Source organism: Monodelphis domestica, chromosome 1 (assembly GCF_027887165.1).
Source record: "Monodelphis domestica isolate mMonDom1 chromosome 1, mMonDom1.pri, whole genome shotgun sequence".
In the NCBI taxonomy this organism is placed as follows: Eukaryota; Metazoa; Chordata; class Mammalia; order Didelphimorphia; family Didelphidae; genus Monodelphis; species Monodelphis domestica.
Genome location: NC_077227.1, coordinates 13,737,140 through 13,756,857, shown reverse-complemented (window position 1 = coordinate 13,756,857; position 19,718 = coordinate 13,737,140). Strand labels below are relative to the sequence as shown.

At 41.0% G+C, this 19,718-nt stretch overlaps 1 protein-coding gene across 9 annotated transcripts in view; it reads right to left on the bottom strand.

Annotated features, from left to right (window-relative positions):
* PRKG1 (protein kinase cGMP-dependent 1) overlaps positions 1-19,718 on the bottom strand; it is a 1,271,158-nt gene that overhangs the window by 113,356 nt on the left and 1,138,084 nt on the right. For all 9 annotated transcript variants that reach the window (XM_056819190.1, XM_001374648.4, XM_056819201.1 and 6 more), the window contains one exon: positions 12,724-12,798. In XM_056819190.1, coding sequence (XP_056675168.1) covers positions 12,724-12,798 — 75 coding nt within the window. The remainder of the gene's footprint in view (positions 1-12,723; positions 12,799-19,718) is intronic.

Here is a 19,718-nt window from a genome sequence, read left to right as displayed (position 1 = left end):
TGGTTCCATAGGGATAGCAACAGGTTATTTATTAATAAACAGGAATCAGAAATTGTTAGTCATAGTTCTAGTTTTAGTTTATAGCTTGATGATTATTAAAAACAAGAGTCTTATTTTTTCCAAGGAGTTCTATATCAGACTTTAACTTATTAAACATGACTTGAAGGGTCTTGACATGACTAGAAAGGGGGCCTCCACCCAGATTTAAGAAGTCTCAGTGGAAAGTTCCATGAAATGTTAAATATGGGGAAAAAGCCCTTCCACCCAATATTGCTTCTCTTGAGACTTATTAAGCAAGCTGGGCTGCCTAAACAAGAAATTAAAATGGGGCTGTTGGTAAAGCAGATTGGGTAATAAAATGGATGGCACAAAGTGGGGTGGAGGGGCTGATTGCTACATGTCCACCTCCTGTTTGGTTACAAAGTGACCAAGGAGTGACCCACTAAAAGTTTGGAGCCCATCATTGAGATCATTCATTTACACCTGGATTGACCAACGGATAGGATTGGGCACTGGAGGGAATAAAAGCTATACTCTGGAGAGGGTATTGGTCTTATACCATGAGGAAGGTCTGGGATCCCATTTCTTGGAGGGGGCCAATCCCTTTAATAAATAGTTATTGGCTCTAATCTTTGCTTGTTGTTTTACTGTGGACTGGATAAATTTTAGCCTAACACCCTCTCCCTTTTCTCTTCCCCTCTTCTTTATTGCTTTGTTTCTCAGGTATGCAAGTAAAACTTTTTATTTGTAATGTTTTTTTTTTCTCTCCAATATTCAAACTCTTTGATCACCCTGACCTCTTAATTTTTGCTTTCATTTGCTGATTGATGGAATCTAGAATTTCTGATATAATTTTGTTTCTGCATTTGAGTCTGCCTGTTTCTATTGGGTTGCTTTCAGTTGAGTGATTATGGCATTCAGGCTTTCTATTGAATGAATTAGCCAAATATTAATGAGATAATCTCTTTTATTCCTCTTTCTTCTCTTCTTATTAAGAAGAAGTGTATCATAGTGGATAGAAGGTTAATTTTGAAAACAGGAAGAACTATGTTCAAATTCTAACTGAAACATAAGTTGTGTGATCACAGGCAGGTAACCTAATCTCTCAGGGCCCCAGACATCTCTCCAAGACTATAATTTACAGAGAAATTCTCCATCTGCATTTCTAGAGGGAGGCACCACACTAGGAGTTCCCAAACTGGTGAAATCATAGGCATAAATTCTCCTACTCTCTACCCAATAAAAATTATTAAAATGGTAAGGAACTCAGACACTTCTTAGCTATGTGTCTAGTCATTTAACCCCCAGTGCATCACCCTTACCACTCTTCTGCCTTATAGCCAATGGTATTGCTTTTAAGATGAAAGGTAAGGATTTAAAAAAAATAATGGCCATGAATAAACTTCATTACCCCAAGTTCAATATTACTTTAACAAATAGAGTACCTTTTTGTTTTCTTTTCCTTCAAATCACATTGACCGTAGGTCAAGATTTGGGAAAAATGAACCCTGAGAATCAATTGCTGATTTGATGAATCCCATTCTTCCTAGTAACTGAATGATTAGTGTTGTTACAATAGTCCTCCAGGAGAGTTGTCTTACTCATCTCATGTCACTGAGATTATTTCAAGGTACCTTAATCACCACCATCACCACCACCACCATCACCACCATCACTACCATCACCACCATCACTACCATCACCACCATCACTACCATCACCACCATCACCACCACTACTACTTTCACTACCATCATCACCATCACCATGACCACCACCACCACCACATCACCACCACCACCACCACCACCATAATCATCACTACCACCTCACTACCATCATCATCACCACCATAATCATCATCACCACACCACCACCACCATCACCACTACCACCATCATCACCATCATCAGCACATATTTTATATAATGCATTATGATTTTCAAAATACCTCTGCACATGTTCCCTCTCAAAGAATTAGGCTGCCTTATGCTAGTGATCAAAATGAATGAATGAATATATTTTCCAAAGCTTAACTTGATAGGTTCTCCAGTGGCATGGGGTCACTTCATAGTAACCCCCTAGACCCCAAAAGGAGTTAACCCAGTTTTCAATTCAATTCATAGTATTATGGGATCATAGTTGCACAGCTAAAGAGGACATCTGAGGCCATTTTGCTCATTCTATTTATTTAACAGATGAAGAATCTAGAGAGGTTAAGGGATTATCAAAAGTTACATGAGTAGTAAACATTAGGGGTGAGATTTGAACTCAGATCCCCTGAATCCAGAGACAGTGCTATTTCCACTATATATATATATATATATATATTATCACTATATATGCATATCACTATATATATATAATATATATTAAGTATATATACTTAATAACTCATAATAATTATAATAATAATAAAAGGCCTACTTTGTGCTAGGGGCAGAACCAGGCAAGAAGGAGAAAAAGAAAAAGAAATCAATTCCTGCCCTCAGGAAGCTAATATTCCACTGGAATTTCAAAGAAAACAAATATTTGTGTTTTATGTCTTAGATCAGTAATATATGTATAGGCCTTATTCTACTAGGCCACAGTCATATTGAAAAACTGTATGGTGTTCTTTCTTTTTCACAAAATAATTTATAGATACTAATTATTTGGATACCTACCATTCGTCCAATTGGAAAGATTGAGGTCGCCATTTAAATTCAGTATTTAAAACCCATTACTCTCTAAAAAGGATTGATGTGAAAATATTAGTATAACATTTTCTCCTTCCAAAGGCACACAGTAATTTCCTAATAGCACTTTGCTGGAAGATAACCCAACTGATTATCATAGTGAAAGGTCAGCTCTGGGAGAGGAAATTGTGTCTGTGATTAGGAAAATGGAAAGTCATCTGGCTCACGCAGCTAATTTCTGTATCTACCAAGATTTCTCCGTGCCTCGCAGCTCAAGAAAACCCATCGGCCTAAGTTTCCTGATGTCAACACGTGGGAGAACAAATTAAGATCTCACATCTGCGCGACTTTCAGATCGTACAAGGGAAATGTAATTGGATGACCTTTGTAATTTGCGCCCCAGAAGAAAGCTAGTCTGAATAACTCAGAAGTGATTTAAGTGCTTGACATCATTCTTAGAGACCCCACATAAGTGTTTTGTTTTGTTTTGATGAAAGAGAGACCTTTGTGACAATTTACAAAGAAAATGCAGACAATGCAGATGGGGGCCTCATGAGCTAAAGCCAAGGAGTCTAGAAAGCCCCTCTTAGTTGACCTTAAATATGCAGAGAAGGAATCCCTATCAAGACCATGAGAGATTTCGCCTACCCTTTCTCCTCCTCTAATCAGTATCCTGTCACGTGAAAAAGAAAACAAAAGGCTGAGAAACTTCAAGAAACTTCAGGGGCTCCCTATTGTATTTTGGATAATATATGAACTCCTCTGATTGGTATTTAAAACTTTCACCCTCTGGATCCAGACTGTATTTTTAAACTGATTTGCCATTATGAGCTCTTAGACACTATTTTCCCAACTATGTTGTTCAGCCATTTTCAGCTGTCTGATTCTTGGAGATCCCAATGGTGATTTTCTTGGCAAAGATACTGGAGTGGTTTTCCATTTCCTTTTTCAGCTCATTTTACAGATGAGGAAACTGAGGCCAACAGAGTTAAATGGCTTGCCCAATGTAACACGGCTACGATAGTGGAGTGGTTTTCCATTTCTTTTTCCAGCTCATTTGGTAGATGAGGAAAGTAGAGCAAACAGAGTAAAGTGACTTGCCCAGGGTCACCCAACTAGTGAGTGTCCGAGGTAGGCTTTAAACTCGAGTCTTCCTGACTGCTAACCCGGCACTCTGTCCACGGTGCCAGCCAGCTGCCCATAGCCATGCTGTATTTGTTTGATATTCAATTTTCCTTTTCAATGTTTTGCTCAGTCGGTGTCCACTGTATGGAATATTTACTCCTCACTTCTGCCTTTTGGAATCCCCACTTTTTTTCACCTCCACTTTTACCTCACCCCATCCCTGCTCCTAGAAACAACATGGAGTTATTTGATATCCAATTTGTATTTATTTAACTGTGAACACGTTCTCTTCCCAATAAGAATGGAGGTTCCTTGAGAGCAGACACCCTTTCATTCATTTCTTTGAATCCTCAGCTCTGAGCATAGCCCCTTATATATAATAGGTGCTTAATAAATTCTTGTTGAATTGAATTAAAAGGACCAACACATGCCTCCTCTTCTGTGAAGTCTTCTTTGATTTATTCTGGGTGAAATCTGTCTTGGCCTCCTTGAATTTCTCAAAGAGCTCCTTTGATCTGCTCCCACCTCCTCTCATTTCCCTATTTTCTTGTGCTTGTCCTGAACTCCATTAGAATGAAATCTTCTTGAGAGGAGGGACTATGACATCACCTACCCCTCCCTGCAAAGTCAGGGCACTTAACATAATCTTGAAAAAATGTTTTTAATTGAGTTAATTGAGAAGAAATTATCTTTAATGAATGTGAGAAGAGCTCTTGTTTTCAAAGCATTCCCAGATCATTGTTTGGTAAATGTCTATGATATTCATGACATGAAAATGTTCCTTCCCTGGAGAAGAAAATGGAAGCAGAGATGGAGGACCTTGTCAAAATCCACTTAGCAAGCCTAATACAACAAGCATACTAATTCCAAATCAGCCCAAGTTCTCTCCTCTGCCAAAGGGAAAGTGTGGACCCGACCACATCCCTGGATTCTCCCCTGGAGAGCTTTTAAAAATACCTACTTCAGACAAGAAATGAACACGTGCTCTTGGGACCTCCTAATCTTCTACGAAACTAGGAGAAAATGCTTTTCCTGCTGAATGTGTATCTTCAAAAAATGAGCAACATTGACAACGTTGAACAGGAAATACCCTGATATTCTTTCTTGTAAGAGGAGGCTGCCCCGTGACATGCCCGGCTCTCCACCTTCTCATAGCTTCCCACATCCTGTGGACTGGAAAGAGGAACAAGACATTCCTGCAAGTTCTCCTCTTCGTGCAGGGCCAGTTGTGCCCATCGTCCCAAAGCTCCTACCCTTCGCCCTGCAGAGGAATCCTTTGGGTTGATCAGGGACTGAAGCCATCTCCTGACCTAATGAGGGTCATTGAGACCTGATGGCACTTTGAGGGTTAAGACACAAGGCAACGGTCCATGTTATCTTGGCTTAATTGGCATACGGAAGTGATGTGGGAAAAGGACATTAGCAAACCGATTGCTGACCAGAGGAAACAGAGGTCCCTCTGGGCTCATCTCCCCAAGAAGCCCTTTTATTGAGAAGAGGACGTTGCAAATAGCTGGGGCAAAGGGAACATCGAGATCTTTCCTCTTAAACGCCTCATGCCTGCACAGGATTTTAAAAGGTCAAGATTTCAGGGACTGGAGGCTTGGAAAGTTTTAGGGCTCTCACTGTGTACCACAAGAATCTCATGACTCCAAAAGGCATTGAAGTATCTGGAGGGATGCTGCCAAGCCACATGAACCTCAGGACTAGCTTGGAGAGTCTTGTGTGGATTGGGAGCCATCAGACAAACCCGATTTTCCAAAGCGCCAGGCAGGTTGGTTCCCTTGGCAGATCCAAGCGTGCCACACACAAACACACAATCCCTTTCTGTACTGAGTAAGGTGAGAAACCAAAGCATTGCAATGAGAAGGAGTCATAAGTAAAGGACACGTGCACGGATGGCGTCCTCTTCCCCATTAGAATGGAGGCTTTTGGAGGCCAGAGACTCTCTTGTATCTTTGTCTCCTCAGTGCTTAGCACAATGCCTGGCACACAGTAAGGGCTTCCTAAGTGCTTTTCCATCCATTCATCTATTGGCTCCCTGTAGCATGGCAAAGGGCTAATGCCCCCGTAGCCGTTTGCTTCAGAGAACAAGAGTCCTGTCAGATCCACCATAATGTTTCTTCACTAAAGTCTTCCTGCATCATTATAGCAGGAACTGTGAATGGATCCGCACTGGATCTCCAGGTACCAGAACCCAAAGGGGTCCCAGAGAGCATCGGATTGGAGCCATCATGATTTGGCTTTCACCGAAAAACCTCCAGTGAAGCTTCCATCCTCCAAGACCTCTAACGTGCCGCTTTAAAGGGTAAGAAGGGACTCCTTCCGGTCAAGTCTTCCAATGAGGAAGGCACGAATAGCTCACATTTGTCAGCAGATCACAGGCATCACCGTCTGTGAGCCTTGTAAGTACCCCACAAGGTAGGTTTGTCTCCATTTGACAGAGGAAGGGACAGAGTCTCAAAATGCTTCCTCCCCAGGCCATGCTTCTGATGGAGTTATCAATGGGATTTGAACCCCTGTCTCTGTGACTCAAAGCCCCGAGCTCTAACCACATAACAGATGCTTCTGAAAACTTGCCCTGAGTACTCCAACTTCTGCCCTCAGAGCTAAGAAGGGAGATCTAATTGTCCATCACATACTCATCCTGCTCCACTAAATCCTTTAAGGCTAAACATGTCTGGGTCCTTGAGCTGAATTGTAGAGAAATGCGGGGCAGAGTTAGAAGGTACAATGCCACAGATGAAGGCAAACCTTTCTCTCAGCATAGATTGAAAAGGTCCCTTTAACCAAGTCTTCAGGTTGGGTGAATGGGGTGGGTGGGTACAGAGAGGTTAAGTGACATTCCTAGAGTCACACAGCTAGGAAATTGGAAACCTGATGAGTTTCCTGACTCTTCAAATGTGCCACCAATGTGCAAGTATGCCCGGGTATCTTTTTCATGGGCATCTGCACTTGTCTTCCTGAGTGCCAATCTGGTTGTGTGACTTTGAGCAAGTCAATTAACCCTGTTCTGCTCAGTTTCTCATCTGTCAGAGGAGCTAGCGAAGGAAGTAGCCAACCCTTCTGGGATCTTTGCCAAGACAACCACATACGTGGCCACGACATGTTGGACACGAATGAAAAATGACCCAACGTGACACAGGTGAGGCAGCCGGGAGTCGCAGCAACCATCCTGGTGTGACTCACAGCCCTAAGCTCCAGGGTCATCTCTGACCCCCCCCCCCAGTGCCAAGGCCCCCCTCTGCTCAATTACTGACCATCCATAGGAATGAAGATGGCTTATACTGTGCAAGAGGCTTTCTATTCTGTTGGCAGATGGGGAGGGTCTTTCCATACTGGGAATTCCCTGAACCAGTGAAAGCCCCGGTCTAGACGAGAGTACATTTAGGAGCACAGATACACCCATGGCTATAGAGTATGAGCACCAACATGTTTTCTCTTGGGTCTGGGACTGCCTTGGACAATGTCTCCATTTTTCATACTTCTGTTCTGAAAACAGAAGCCCAAGTTGGATAATTCAATTAATGAATTAATCGCAATTTGATTAAGGGAAGCTTTAACATGTCTCCGAGGTAAAGTTTCCTGTCAAGTATAATTTCCACAAAGGACATTGATCTTAGGAGGAGGCACATTCTTATGGGCCAGCCCAGGGGGCATGTTCAGAGACAAAATGAACTGGGATCTCTGGAGCTGGAAGGGACCGGAGGGCCTTCACCTTGCGGAGGAGGGAGTGGAGGCTCAAGACATGGTGTTATTTCTTCAAGATCACGTGTGTCATAAGTACCAGATGGGGGATTTGAACCTCTGTTTTTTGACTTCAGAGAGGTAGGATGACGGAGCAGAAGGAATCCTGGATTCAAATCTTCCTTCTTTTACTGATTGTGGGCAACTGCTCTAACTTGTCGGACCTTCAGTTTCCTCATCTGTAAAGTTATCTGGAGAAAGATATGGTAAAGGACTGCAATATCTTAGCCCAGAAAAGCCCAAAAGAGGTCACAGGGAGTCGGACACAACTGAACAATACAAATCTGGTCTAAACTCTTCCTTTTGAAAATTAAGAATCTGAGGCTGAGGCAGAGTCTGGAACTAATCCAGATGGAAGAACTAATTGTACTGGGTAGGAATTTTACAAAAGGAAATGCTAGGTTTGATGACTGAAAACATCTTCAAAATCAGAGCTTTCCCAAGGTGCAATGAGGTATTGAGCTCCCCATCTTTGCAGGTCTTCGAGGGATGCCCACTTGTCAGGAATGCCATAGAGAAAGATTCTGGTAAGGTCTGTGTTGAATTAGATAATCTCTCTGAAATTCCTTCCTGTTGATGACAGTTCCAAGACATATTCCATACCAACAGAACTATTTTCAGTTAAGTCAATCCTTATGGATCATTTCTTGAGCAGTCTAAGAGCTCAGGAAGGACCCTGCTTGTCTCCACCGGGCACGACCTTCCTCCCTGGTTTAACTGAAGTAGATGGTGAGCTCCATGTTCAGGATCATTCACTCTTATCAGGAATTTGCCCAAACAGCCCTAGTTTTGCCACAAGCTCATGGATTTTTACTAATCAAGCCTTAGGAGTGTATTCCAAATGTCGATGACACGGGCAGATTCCAGTTATTTCCAATCTGACACCCTTCTTAGAATCCAAGATGTTTTCAGAAAGATACAAGAGCATTTGTATTCTCTACCTTTGAATCATATAAATCATTTAAGTTGTGCTAGAGGACAGGAATTGATCTATCACCTACCTTCACTTTTCAGAGTCAAATTTTGGGTGGAGACATCATCTTAGGCATGAGTTCCAATCCACACTCCATTCCATTTTATTTTGTCCTGTCCTATCCCATCTCAAAAATATTTAGTCAGTTTTGGTACAGGGGAAATAATGCTAGATTTGGAACCAGAGGATCTGAGTTCAGATTTATTTTATGCTACTTTTTACCTGTAAGTCCATGGGTAAGACTTAATGTCTCAGTTTCCTCTTCTGTAACATGGAATGGTTAGACTACATAACCTCTAACATTCCAACTAGCTCTAAAATTTTATTCCTAAGATTTCTGGAGTACCTCCTAAGGCAATGGGACATAGTTGCTAGTGACAACTAGGTGGTGCAATGTCTAGAGCATGGGACCTGGAGTTAGCAAGTTGAGAGTTCAAATCCAATCCTCTGACATTTACTAGTCATGTGATTCTGAGAAAATCACTTAACCTTTGTCTACCTCAATATTCTCATGTATAAAATGATAATAAGAGCATCTACCTTCCAGGGATTGTTGTGAGGACAAAATGAGATAATACTTAGAAAGCTCTGTGTAACCCTTAAGGCACTGGAGAAATGCCAAGTATTCTTATTAATCATCATCATCTTCATCATTAACTATTATCATAGAACCTAGAAGACTTGGCTTCAAGGCTGGTCCCAGACATGCACACATTATGTGGCCAGATGAGCCTCTTAAAGCATTGGTACTATAGGCAAATATCTAAGAGGATAAATTTCATTAGGATCACTGATCTGTGATCAACATTGATGGAGAGAATTTCCATTGCTGGAGTTGTCTAGATGTTTATGAAATCATAGGTCCTGATCTTCCTCCTTTTAAATCTCTCTCTCCCTCCCTTTCTCTCCCTCCCTGTCCCTTTTCTTGCCCCTGACCCTCCTCTTCCTTCTTCTTCTTCTCTCTGTCTCTCTCCTCCTCTCCCTCTCTTTCTCTGTCTCTGTCTTTCTCCCCCCTCTATTTTCTTCCCTCTTTCCCTCTGTCTATCCTCCCTCTCTCTCCTTCTCTCTCCCTCTGTCTCTCTCTCTGTCTCTTTCTCTCCCTCTGTTTCTGTCTGTCTCCCTCCCTCTCTCCCTCTGTCTTTCTATCTCTCTGTGTCTCATTCTCTGTGTCTTTCTGCGTGTGTCTCTCTCATCAAAAAGCCCTAAATATTCCCTTCCCTCAAGGGGAAGGGGTGGAAGTTTAGGAGGGGGGACGTAGACCTTTAGAAAACTTCCCTTGTTAAAATTAATGTGGATCCGGTTATAATCTCAAGCAGTCAGGCAGCAGGTTGCTCTCCCCATGTCTTCTGATCTAGGAAACCAGGGGGAGCATGATGTGTGCTTAAGAGTGAGAAGGGCAGGGATGATTGATAGTCCGGATGACTCCAGAGTACATTGTTAACTTGCTTGGCTGACTAAGGAAGCTGTGGCACAGTTTGCTTCTCCCCTTGGGGAATAATTCCCCTAATTTGGACTTCCTTCAATTTCCGGATTCTGTTCCTTGGGGAAATGAGCACGATCACCCTGCCTAGCTCAGGGCTGCCTGGTCAGCTTTTGGCAGACGCTGTTTTGGATCAGATTTAGCGAATATCTACTAGACTCCAAACTCCTCAAGGGCAGGGAGCTTGGCTCTGAGACTTCAATGTGGCTTGATTCGTCACAGAGAGCAAATCCTAAAGGTATATTTTGAGTACCGAAGTGCAGCTCGGTATTTAAAAGAACAGTGAATTCCTTATTAGAGAATGAGGGGTCCTTTTAAAAGTTAAAAAACAAATATATATATATATAGATATATATATATAGATATGTAGAAATAGATAAATCAAGGTTTTTGAAATTAATTATAATTAATTAATTATATAATATATAATCAATTATATAATAATTAGATATACTTATATAATTAAGGTGCTATAATAATATAATATAATTAGATATAATTAATTATATATACGTAATTTCAAAAACCTTGATTTATCCATATTGAGGTTGCTTAAGTCAGATTACTATACTTCCACCTTTAATTCACTCAGAAACTGCTCTTCTCTGACATGTTTAGGTACCGCCTCTTCCCCTTATCCCACACACATACCCAGATGCCAATGACTTTCAGCAGTGAACAGTCACAAACCATTGTCACTCTTCTGAGTTCAATGGTGTGATGCTGTGCTGTGTAATTTATGTTCAGAATATAATTCAGCTTCATGTTTTACTCCATATCCAGTACATGATTATTAAAATGTTCAGTAATTTTTAGCAACATGCAGACCTCTCAGTATGGGAACTCCTATCAAAGTCAAACATAACCAGTCTGTGACTGTCCTTAATAAGTTCTAGAGAGTTTCCTGAGGCTCAGAAGGGATACGTGACTTTCCCAGGGTCACACAGCTAGTCAGTGTTAGAGGAAGAATTGGAAGTTAGATCTTCCCACCTCCAAACCCAGAACTGTATCTAATACATCACAGTCATAGTAAACCTTAGAAAGTGAGGAACACATTTCTTTTTATCTTCTTGGGTTCTTACAATAATTTCAAATAACTTGTTTCTACATTTTCAAAAATGCTTATTTAAAAATAATTATTTAAATTAAATTAATTAACTAAAAAATCATCAGCAAAGATGTACCAGCTCATTTAAAAGAAAACAATGGAGTCCCTTTCTGAGGCAGAAGGAGATCATGGTGGGGAAAAATTGGATTTACGAGAAAGAATGCTATCTATATTCTGAGGAAGAACCGTGGGAGTAGAAACACAGAGGAAAAACAACTGCTTCATCACATGATTCAATGGGGATAAGATTGGGGATGTAGACCCTAGTGCAAACATCAATAATATGGAAATGGGTCTGGATCAATGACACATGGATCAATGACACATGTAAAACCCAGTGGAATTGCTTGTTGGTTATGGAAAGGGATAGGGGCAGGGGAGGGAAAGAACATGAACCTTGTAACCATGGAACACTATTCTAAATTAATTAATTAAATAAAAAACTTTAAAAACAGACTAGTATATTTCATGTTAGTATATTTAAATAAAAAATTCAAAATAGGGAAAATAGCTAGCATGTATATAGTATTTTAAGGTTTATGAAGTGCTTTTAAAATATCATCTCTTATTTTATCCCTCAGAAGAAACCTGGAAGGGAGGTGCTATTATTATCCCCATTATAAAGATGAGGAAACCAACACAGGCTAAATAATTTGTCTAGGTTCACCCCTCTAGTAAGTGGCTAAGGCTGGATTTGAACTCAGGGCTTCTTGGCTGATATCCCTCTATCAACTGCAGCCCCTAGCTGCCTCTTCTAGGTACTCTGCTGTGTACCCAGCAGAACAAAATAGTGCCTGTAATGATACATAGAGGGCTTGGTAGAATGAAGAGTCATGAAGCTTTAAGGCAGTAAGTTTGTATCTTGAAACAATTATCCGTATGAGTTTAGGCCATCAGAATGAAATCTCACTCTGACTCTGTATCTATCTATCTATGTCACTCCGTCTCTACTATTTTATGTATCTCTGTATCTATCGACTCTGTCTTGTCTCTGTCTAGCTTTGCACGTCTTTCTGTATTTATGTCTCTATTTACCTAATGACCAGATGGGTATTCACCCACTTCATATCATTCATTCTGAGAAATGCTGAAAGCGTACTTGTCATAATACTCTGTAAGCTAAAGACCTCGAGAATTCTCAAGTGGAAGAAAAGATTTTCTCTAGAAGTTACCAATTCTCAGAAAATAATTGTGTAAATGATTCTCTCCCACTTCATAATGTCCAAAAGTACTTTTCCTAGGGGGAAGTATTTGATTTAATTTCCTTTGTATGGTTTATATTAGATTTTAGAGCAATCACTTTCTTTTTCACATATATATATATATGTATTTCAAACACATAAATACTGATAGCTCATGTTCACAGAGCGAGGGACTCACCCACTTATTAATCACATCGACTAATATTGACCTTGCCTTGTATATTGCTTTTTTTTCTTCTTCACATATCACTGGGGCACTCAGCAGGGCTATTCTCATCGTTTACTTCTCTCTGTCAGATGTGCCATTTTAAACAAATAGTTTCGACAAATGACGTTTTACCCATCTTGTGAAAGCCCAACAATTTTAGAGGAGATCGAGTTGAATGCTAAAGGAATTGGCTCTCACTTACTTTGCTTTGGCCTCTGCGTCTTCATAGGCTTTATTAGAAACGTCGTCCAAGCCTCCAATCAAGTGCTTGAAGGAGCTGCGGAAAGATAAGGACAAGGATGAGGAGGTGCCCAAAAGAAGTAATTGCATGTGGGGACGGACACTGAGATCGGAACCCTCTACCAATGCCGAGCAATTTCTTGGCTAGTCTTGCCTTAGAGCAATGATAGCAAACCTTTTAGAGACCAAGTGCCCAAAATACAACTCTTGTGCCACATGTGAGCCCCCTTATGTAAGACAGGAGGAAGGAAATGCTCCTGTTGGCTGGTGATGGGAGAAACGTCCTCAGGTGTGCCTGGAGAGGGGGACAGAGCAACCCCTCTGGCTCGTGTGCCATAGGCTTGCCAACATGGTCTCATAGAGTTGCCTGGGGGCACTGAGTGTTGAATAGCTCATCCTGGACCAGTCACTTGCCTTGAAGAAAAATTCTCTATCTACTGTATCACACTTTCTCTTGTATAGTATATAAATAATAGCATATTTCACATAAAGATATAGATATACTGTCATACGCATACATAGATATAATTTATAAATGTAAATACTATTCTATTTCATGTAAAATATAGAGCTATGTATACATATATATGGAATAATGATGTTTCTGATACAGGTTTTATATATACATACATAATGTATATTATATAAATAATAGCTAATTTTTGCTTAGTGCTTCCAACATGCCAGGGAATGTGTCAAGCACTTTACAATCATTATCTTGTTAGATCTTCACAATAAACCTGGGAGGCAGATGCCATTAGTATGCTTGTTTTACAGATAAGGAAACTGAGGCATACAGCAGCTAAGTGACTTGCCCAGAATCACAAAGCTAGTTAAGTATCTGAGGTCAGGTTTGAACTCCTGGCTCCAGGGCTTTTGCCACCAACTGCTTCTAGTAGGGTCTCTCTATAAATAACAATTCGTTATGCATGTATATATATATATATATATTACTTGTATATACATAGATACATATATAGATTACATGTGTATAATATTCTATTTCAACTCAAACTTATAAATACACAAATTTCAATAGTATATTTCAGATACATATTATATAGCCCCTGCAACATGGAAATATATATATATATATACATATATATATATTCTTCTTTTCCATATATATATATATAATATATAACCCTAATCCTAACCCTAGTACATATATATAATATATATAATTTATAAATTTATAATTTTGATAAAATTTAAATAAAAATAACTTATAATTTATAAATTAAATTACACATAATTTACATGGGTTAGGATTAAGGTTATATATATGTATATATATAGAAGAATAGTATATATGTATGTATATATGTATATTTCCATGTTCCTAATATGTATCTGAAATATACTACTGAAATCTGTGTATTTATAAATTGGGGTTGAAATATCATATCATCTGTATATGTCACTAATCTTTTTATCCCTCTGTAGGGTGCTTTGCCTTTCTCTGTATGTCCAGCACATAGCACAGTGCCCGGCGCCCAGGGAGAGCTTAATCAAATGCTCGGCATTTTTGCTGCTCTTCCTACCGCTAACCAGGCTTGTAGATTCAGTAAGATCAGTTGCGTGTAAGACTGCTCACGGTCCCTCCCTCTGTCTTGGGTCATTCAATAATCAGCTCTTTATAAGCACTTATTGCTAAGTCTGTGGAAGGCCACCGAAACAAAGGATTCCCAGGATTCGAATTCTATTCGCTTGAGGCAGATAACCCGAACCAAACCCATCTTCCTATATAAAACTCTATACGCGACCCCACAATATTGGTACAAGCACCTGTGGGTAGGTAAGGCTGAGTCGCTCATTCATTCCCTATCGCTGACTTGGCACACACTGCCTGTCCTCTTTGAGGACCGTCCTGGTCTCGGGGAGCCCCCATTCTGCTGGGGAGGATGTGACACCCACATGGGAGACCATAATAAAAGACGGGGAGGGGGGAGAGGGGGGACAAGGAAGAGATCTGGGCAGAGACATCTGGGAATGCTGGAGGAGAGGAGAGGAGAGGAGAGGAGAGGAGAGGAGAGGAAGATGGAAGACGGATTCTCCTAACGCCGGCATCCTCTGTTTGCTGCAAATGGCGATGCTAAATTCCTTTGCTCTGGCTTAGGAGTGAGCAAATCCAATTCTCCCCGAATGTGAGTGAGGCATGCTCTGCCAGTGGGGCCGACAGCCCTTTGGGAGGCTGATTTCATTCCCCTGTGTCCTAATGACAGTTATTAGTGCACTGAAGCGAAGACTGGCTAAATTAGACTCCCAAGGGCTTGCAGGCACACGGAGGAAGGCTTGTGTTTGCAGCCACTGGATTTTTGGCTTGCTTGGAGAGCATCTTTGCTGAGTAAAAGTGACCCCGAGTTTCTCATGGAGATGGGGAGGTGTGGGTCTAGGGAAATAAGAAGTCTCTCATTCCAAATTGTCAAGGTTCTTCTTTGTAAATATGGGAATCACATGAGCAATTCTACTCCATAAAGGAAAGGGGAAAGTTGGGGTAATGATGGCTGAGATTTGTAAAATTATTTAAAGTATATAAAGCCATCTGTCCACCTGCATGACCTTATTCAATCTCCAAAAAAGCCACATTAGGTAGGTATTATTATCCCTTTTTATTGAAGAGGAAATTGCGTTACCCAGAGAGATTTGGGCAAAGTCACACAGACACGAAGTATCAGAGGCAGAATTCGAATCTGGTGCTTTTGGACTCTTAAGTCCAGTACTCCATTTATGAGGCTAAGCTTCCACTCATGGAAATATCATTCATAATATTACTGAGATATTCTTTTGCTGGTGATGAGGACAGTCAGTTGACAAACACTTATGATGTGCTTACCGTTTGTCAGATATTCCTCTCAGTAATGGGCACACAAGGAGAGGTTAAAACAAGGCCTGACCTCAAGGAGTTCACATTCTAATGGGGAGACAGCACATAAAATACCTAGGTACAGTGGAGATGTATAAAGAATAGTGAGTTCCCCATGAGGTGAGGATCAAGAAAGGATTAATGTAAAAAGAGATTCCAGTTGAGTTTTGACATAGCCAAGGATGCTAAATGGGAGAGATGGGATTAGTCAGCAGACACAGTAAAGGCATGGAGATGGCAGAAGGAGTATCTTTTCTTTGATCATATAATTCTCCCAGTGTCTTGTTTAAACTTAAAGGAATTTGGAGAATCAGATGTCAAATGAGCCAAGCTTGTCATGTAAGACTGTGAAATGGGAGCATAAACAAACTTTTAAGAGTTAGAATCTTTGAGATCTTCTAGTCCCAACTGCTGCATTTTGCATCCAAGGAAACTGAGTCTGGAGAAGTGAATTGATTTGTCCAGACATCTAATCATTAGTAGGAGAACCAGGAATTGAATATTATTAAATCACCCAGCACCCTTCCTGATTTTTCTTCAAGGCAATTTATTTATTTATGCAAAGAAAACATAATTCATGATTAAAAATGTTATTGCCCGATAGCATCTGATTCTCTCTAAAGAATATCTTCAATGTATGAGTTTCCCTGTCCAAGAAGTGTGTGTTTGACTGTTCATGCATTTGCTTCAAACTGTCGCATGGTTTGGCTTCTCAGAAACGTGTAAAAGTCACCAGAAAAAAGGAAAGAACAAACGCCAGAAAGCTCATCTCTCTGCTGGTGGAGACTGCAGTGGAAGCGAGCTTCAGAAGGTCAGTGAGTTTGCAGAAGACAACAGAGGAAATCCCCCACCGGCTTCTTGTGGGCAGACAGATTCGCTAGCTTACAGTTTTTGGTTAAGGCCACTAGGCTATGCTAGAACTCTACAGATGCCCTTTGGGAAATTCCTGTTGGAAATGATTAAGAGGGAAAAAAAGCACAGGACAAAGAAAAGGATGTCTCCACCCAGATGCAGGAGAAAGGATCCTGTCGCTGGGGAAACGGTCTAAAGATGCCCACATCAGATGAGAAAGTTGGCAAACCAACCAGGGACGACAATCTCAGAGAATCCTAGCTGTTGGCAATAGCGAGCCTTTGAACAACCAGACAAAGACTCGAAGAAGCAGCACAAAGGTACAAACGAAATACCTTTATGAGGATAGAATCCACAAGACCCCCCATTAAGGGGGATCTCGTGAGGCATTCAGAACTGTTAGGAGATCTTCATTCTCCATCTTGTTTTGTCCTCCCTTCTGTCCATTCCTCTCATTTCTACAGCTCCCAGAGGGCAGGGCTGAGCTCTTCTAGCACCCGATGTCAAGCCCAGACATGACTTTCTCCTTATCAGATGTAAACTCTAGCAGGGCACTGACACCCCTTGTTTTGTCTGCACACCTCTGCCACATGCTGACATGGTGGGCACATAGGAAGCCTGTATTAAATGATTACTAACTGTCTCCTCCAAAGCCATCAGCAAAAGGAGATTTTGTCCCAGTCATATCCTGAAAGATCTAGTCCCTTCAAGGAAGAAGAGTGGCTCAGACAAAGTCTCCTAATTCTGGAAGGTGGAGTTTTTCCTCTTATCTCCATAGCCAAATCAGTATTCTACTTTTTGAGAAGGAGGGATGGGGAAGAGTAAAAGGAAGCTCCCACTAAGGAAGAGAAGAGATTACACAAAAGGAGGGAGTGGGCAACTGGCCCTGGACAGTCAAAGGCAGCAGAGACCAGGACCAGAGCAGGGTGGGAATGGCGACTAGCTCATCCCTCTCCTCACATTCATGCTTCCTGGGGACAGTGAAAGGCAAAAGGGGATTAAAGACACAATAAGGATTCAGAGCGGAGGCTGAGACAGAAATCTCTTTGGATGTAACCAATGTGGGAACTTGTTTTGTTGGATTTTATTTGACCATTCCAAAGATTTGATTTTTCTTTTTCTTCTTCTCCCCCAAAGTTGAGGGTAAGCAGAAGGAGGAGAAATCAGTTTTTCTTCATTAAAAATGTTTTTTACCTTAATAGGTCAAGTGGCAAGCTATAAAATGGCTGAATAAAATTCTTCTGTTTGCTGGTGTATCTGGAGGGCAAAGAAATAGCAAAATCGTAGGGAATGTGATAAAAAGATGGATTCCATCTTCTTCTCCTACCTTTCTTCCACTGGACAGACTGTCACCAGGTTCTAAGGGTGTCTTCTCGTTAGAGACTGTGTCTAGAGGCAGCTATGTGGCTCAGGAGATGGAATGCCAGGTTTGGAGGTGGGAGGTCTTGTGTTCAAATCTGAATTCAGACACTTCCTAGCTGTGTGATCCTGGATAAGTCACTTAACCCCAAATGCCTAGCCCTTACCACTCTTCTACCTTGGAGCAGATGCTTATATTGATTTTAAGACAGAAGGTAAGAGGGAGGGAGAGAGAAAGAGAGAGAGAGAGACAGAAACAGAGACAGAGGGATAGAGAGACTGTGTTTAATATTATTTAATAATATTTTAATGTAATAAATAATTATTTTTAATTAATATCTTTGGTTGATTCTGATGTATGTGTTTCCTGGTGCCTCTTTTCTTGGGACATGAATGTGCTGGACAGCTCTGGGAGCTTCACAGAAGATTTTGACCTTCCTAGCACAGGGCTGAGATCCCACCATGGATAGAAAGGATTCCCTCTGTGAGTGGCACACACCGCTCTGAGCTGTCTGTATGTTTCCTGACTCCATCCCCTCCCAATCACAGAAGAGGCACCGGACACTTCAATATCTCCCCATTAGCCTAACAACTGGGGCACCTGGACCACGAATAGGCAGTCCTTCCGGCTCCACAGTGACACCTAGTGTTCATCCAAATAAAAGTTTACTGACTTGTATTGAACTGAAGTGATGTGACATAACAAAAATTGAATTTGTTAAATGAATGAATGAAACAAAATCTGCTCACATTTTTATGCCTGGAGGGAAAAGATTCCCTCCTGCTTTGAATCAAGGATTTATTTTCTCTTGGTGGTCAACAATTGAGTTTTAAATAAAATACATTTTAAATTCACTTAAGGAATGAGGCTGCCCCTTAAGGGAAACTTTTAGGTAGGCAATCTGAAGTACATCTCTGAACTCCTCCTGTCTCCTTATCTTTTTTATTTAAATTTGGAAAATTGTATTTAAATAATTAATTTAGAATATTCCCCCATGTTTACAAGTGTCTCCTTATCTTTTTTTTTTTTTTTAAACCCTTACCTTCCGTCTTGGAGTCAATACTGTGTATTGGCTCCAAGGCAGAAGAGTGGTAAGGGCTAGGCAATGGGGGTCAAGTGACTTGCCCAGGGTCACACAGCTAGGAAGTGGCTGAGGCCGGATTTGAACCTAGGACCTCCCGTCTCTAGGCCTGGTTCTCATTCCACTGAGCTACCCAGCTGCCCCCTCCTTATCTTTTAAATTTGGGAAGTTGGATGCAATAATTTCTAAACTCTAATATTCTATGATATTCTAAACCCCTCTTCAATATTTTGAGGAATAGGTTAGGAGGAGAATGGATTCCATGGCCAATGAGTTGGAGAAGTAAATGCTGCCATCCTTATACCATCTTCTCCCCCTCCCCATCCTAATTCTTTTTATGTTCTGAGAAGAGAAAATCAAAAGGGCATGTGGAAAGAGACAACCTATTGGCTGATGCCACCAAGTGTTCCCTAATTGGTTCTCTGAAAAAATATAGGAAAATCAAGTGAGGCAGAGTTCTGAAATATAAACTTGGCAAACAGAGAGACCTGAGTGGATAATAATGTTGGGCTTTGTGGCAATGGTGGAAAATGCTGCCTAAGTGAATGAGTTCAGAGTGGGAAGGGACCCTTGTAGTCCCCTAATGTGACGCATACTTGAATAAGAATTTCCATACTACCATGTAGCCACAAGTGCTCATGTCAATTTTATGACAGAAGGTAAGGGGGAAGGGGAGAGAGAGAGATACAGAGAGAGAGAGAGACAGAGAGACAGAGACAGAGGAGCGAGAGAAAGAAGGAGGGAAAGAGAAAGAAGGAGGGAAAGAGCACGAGAGGAGTGAAAGAGAGAGAAGGAGGG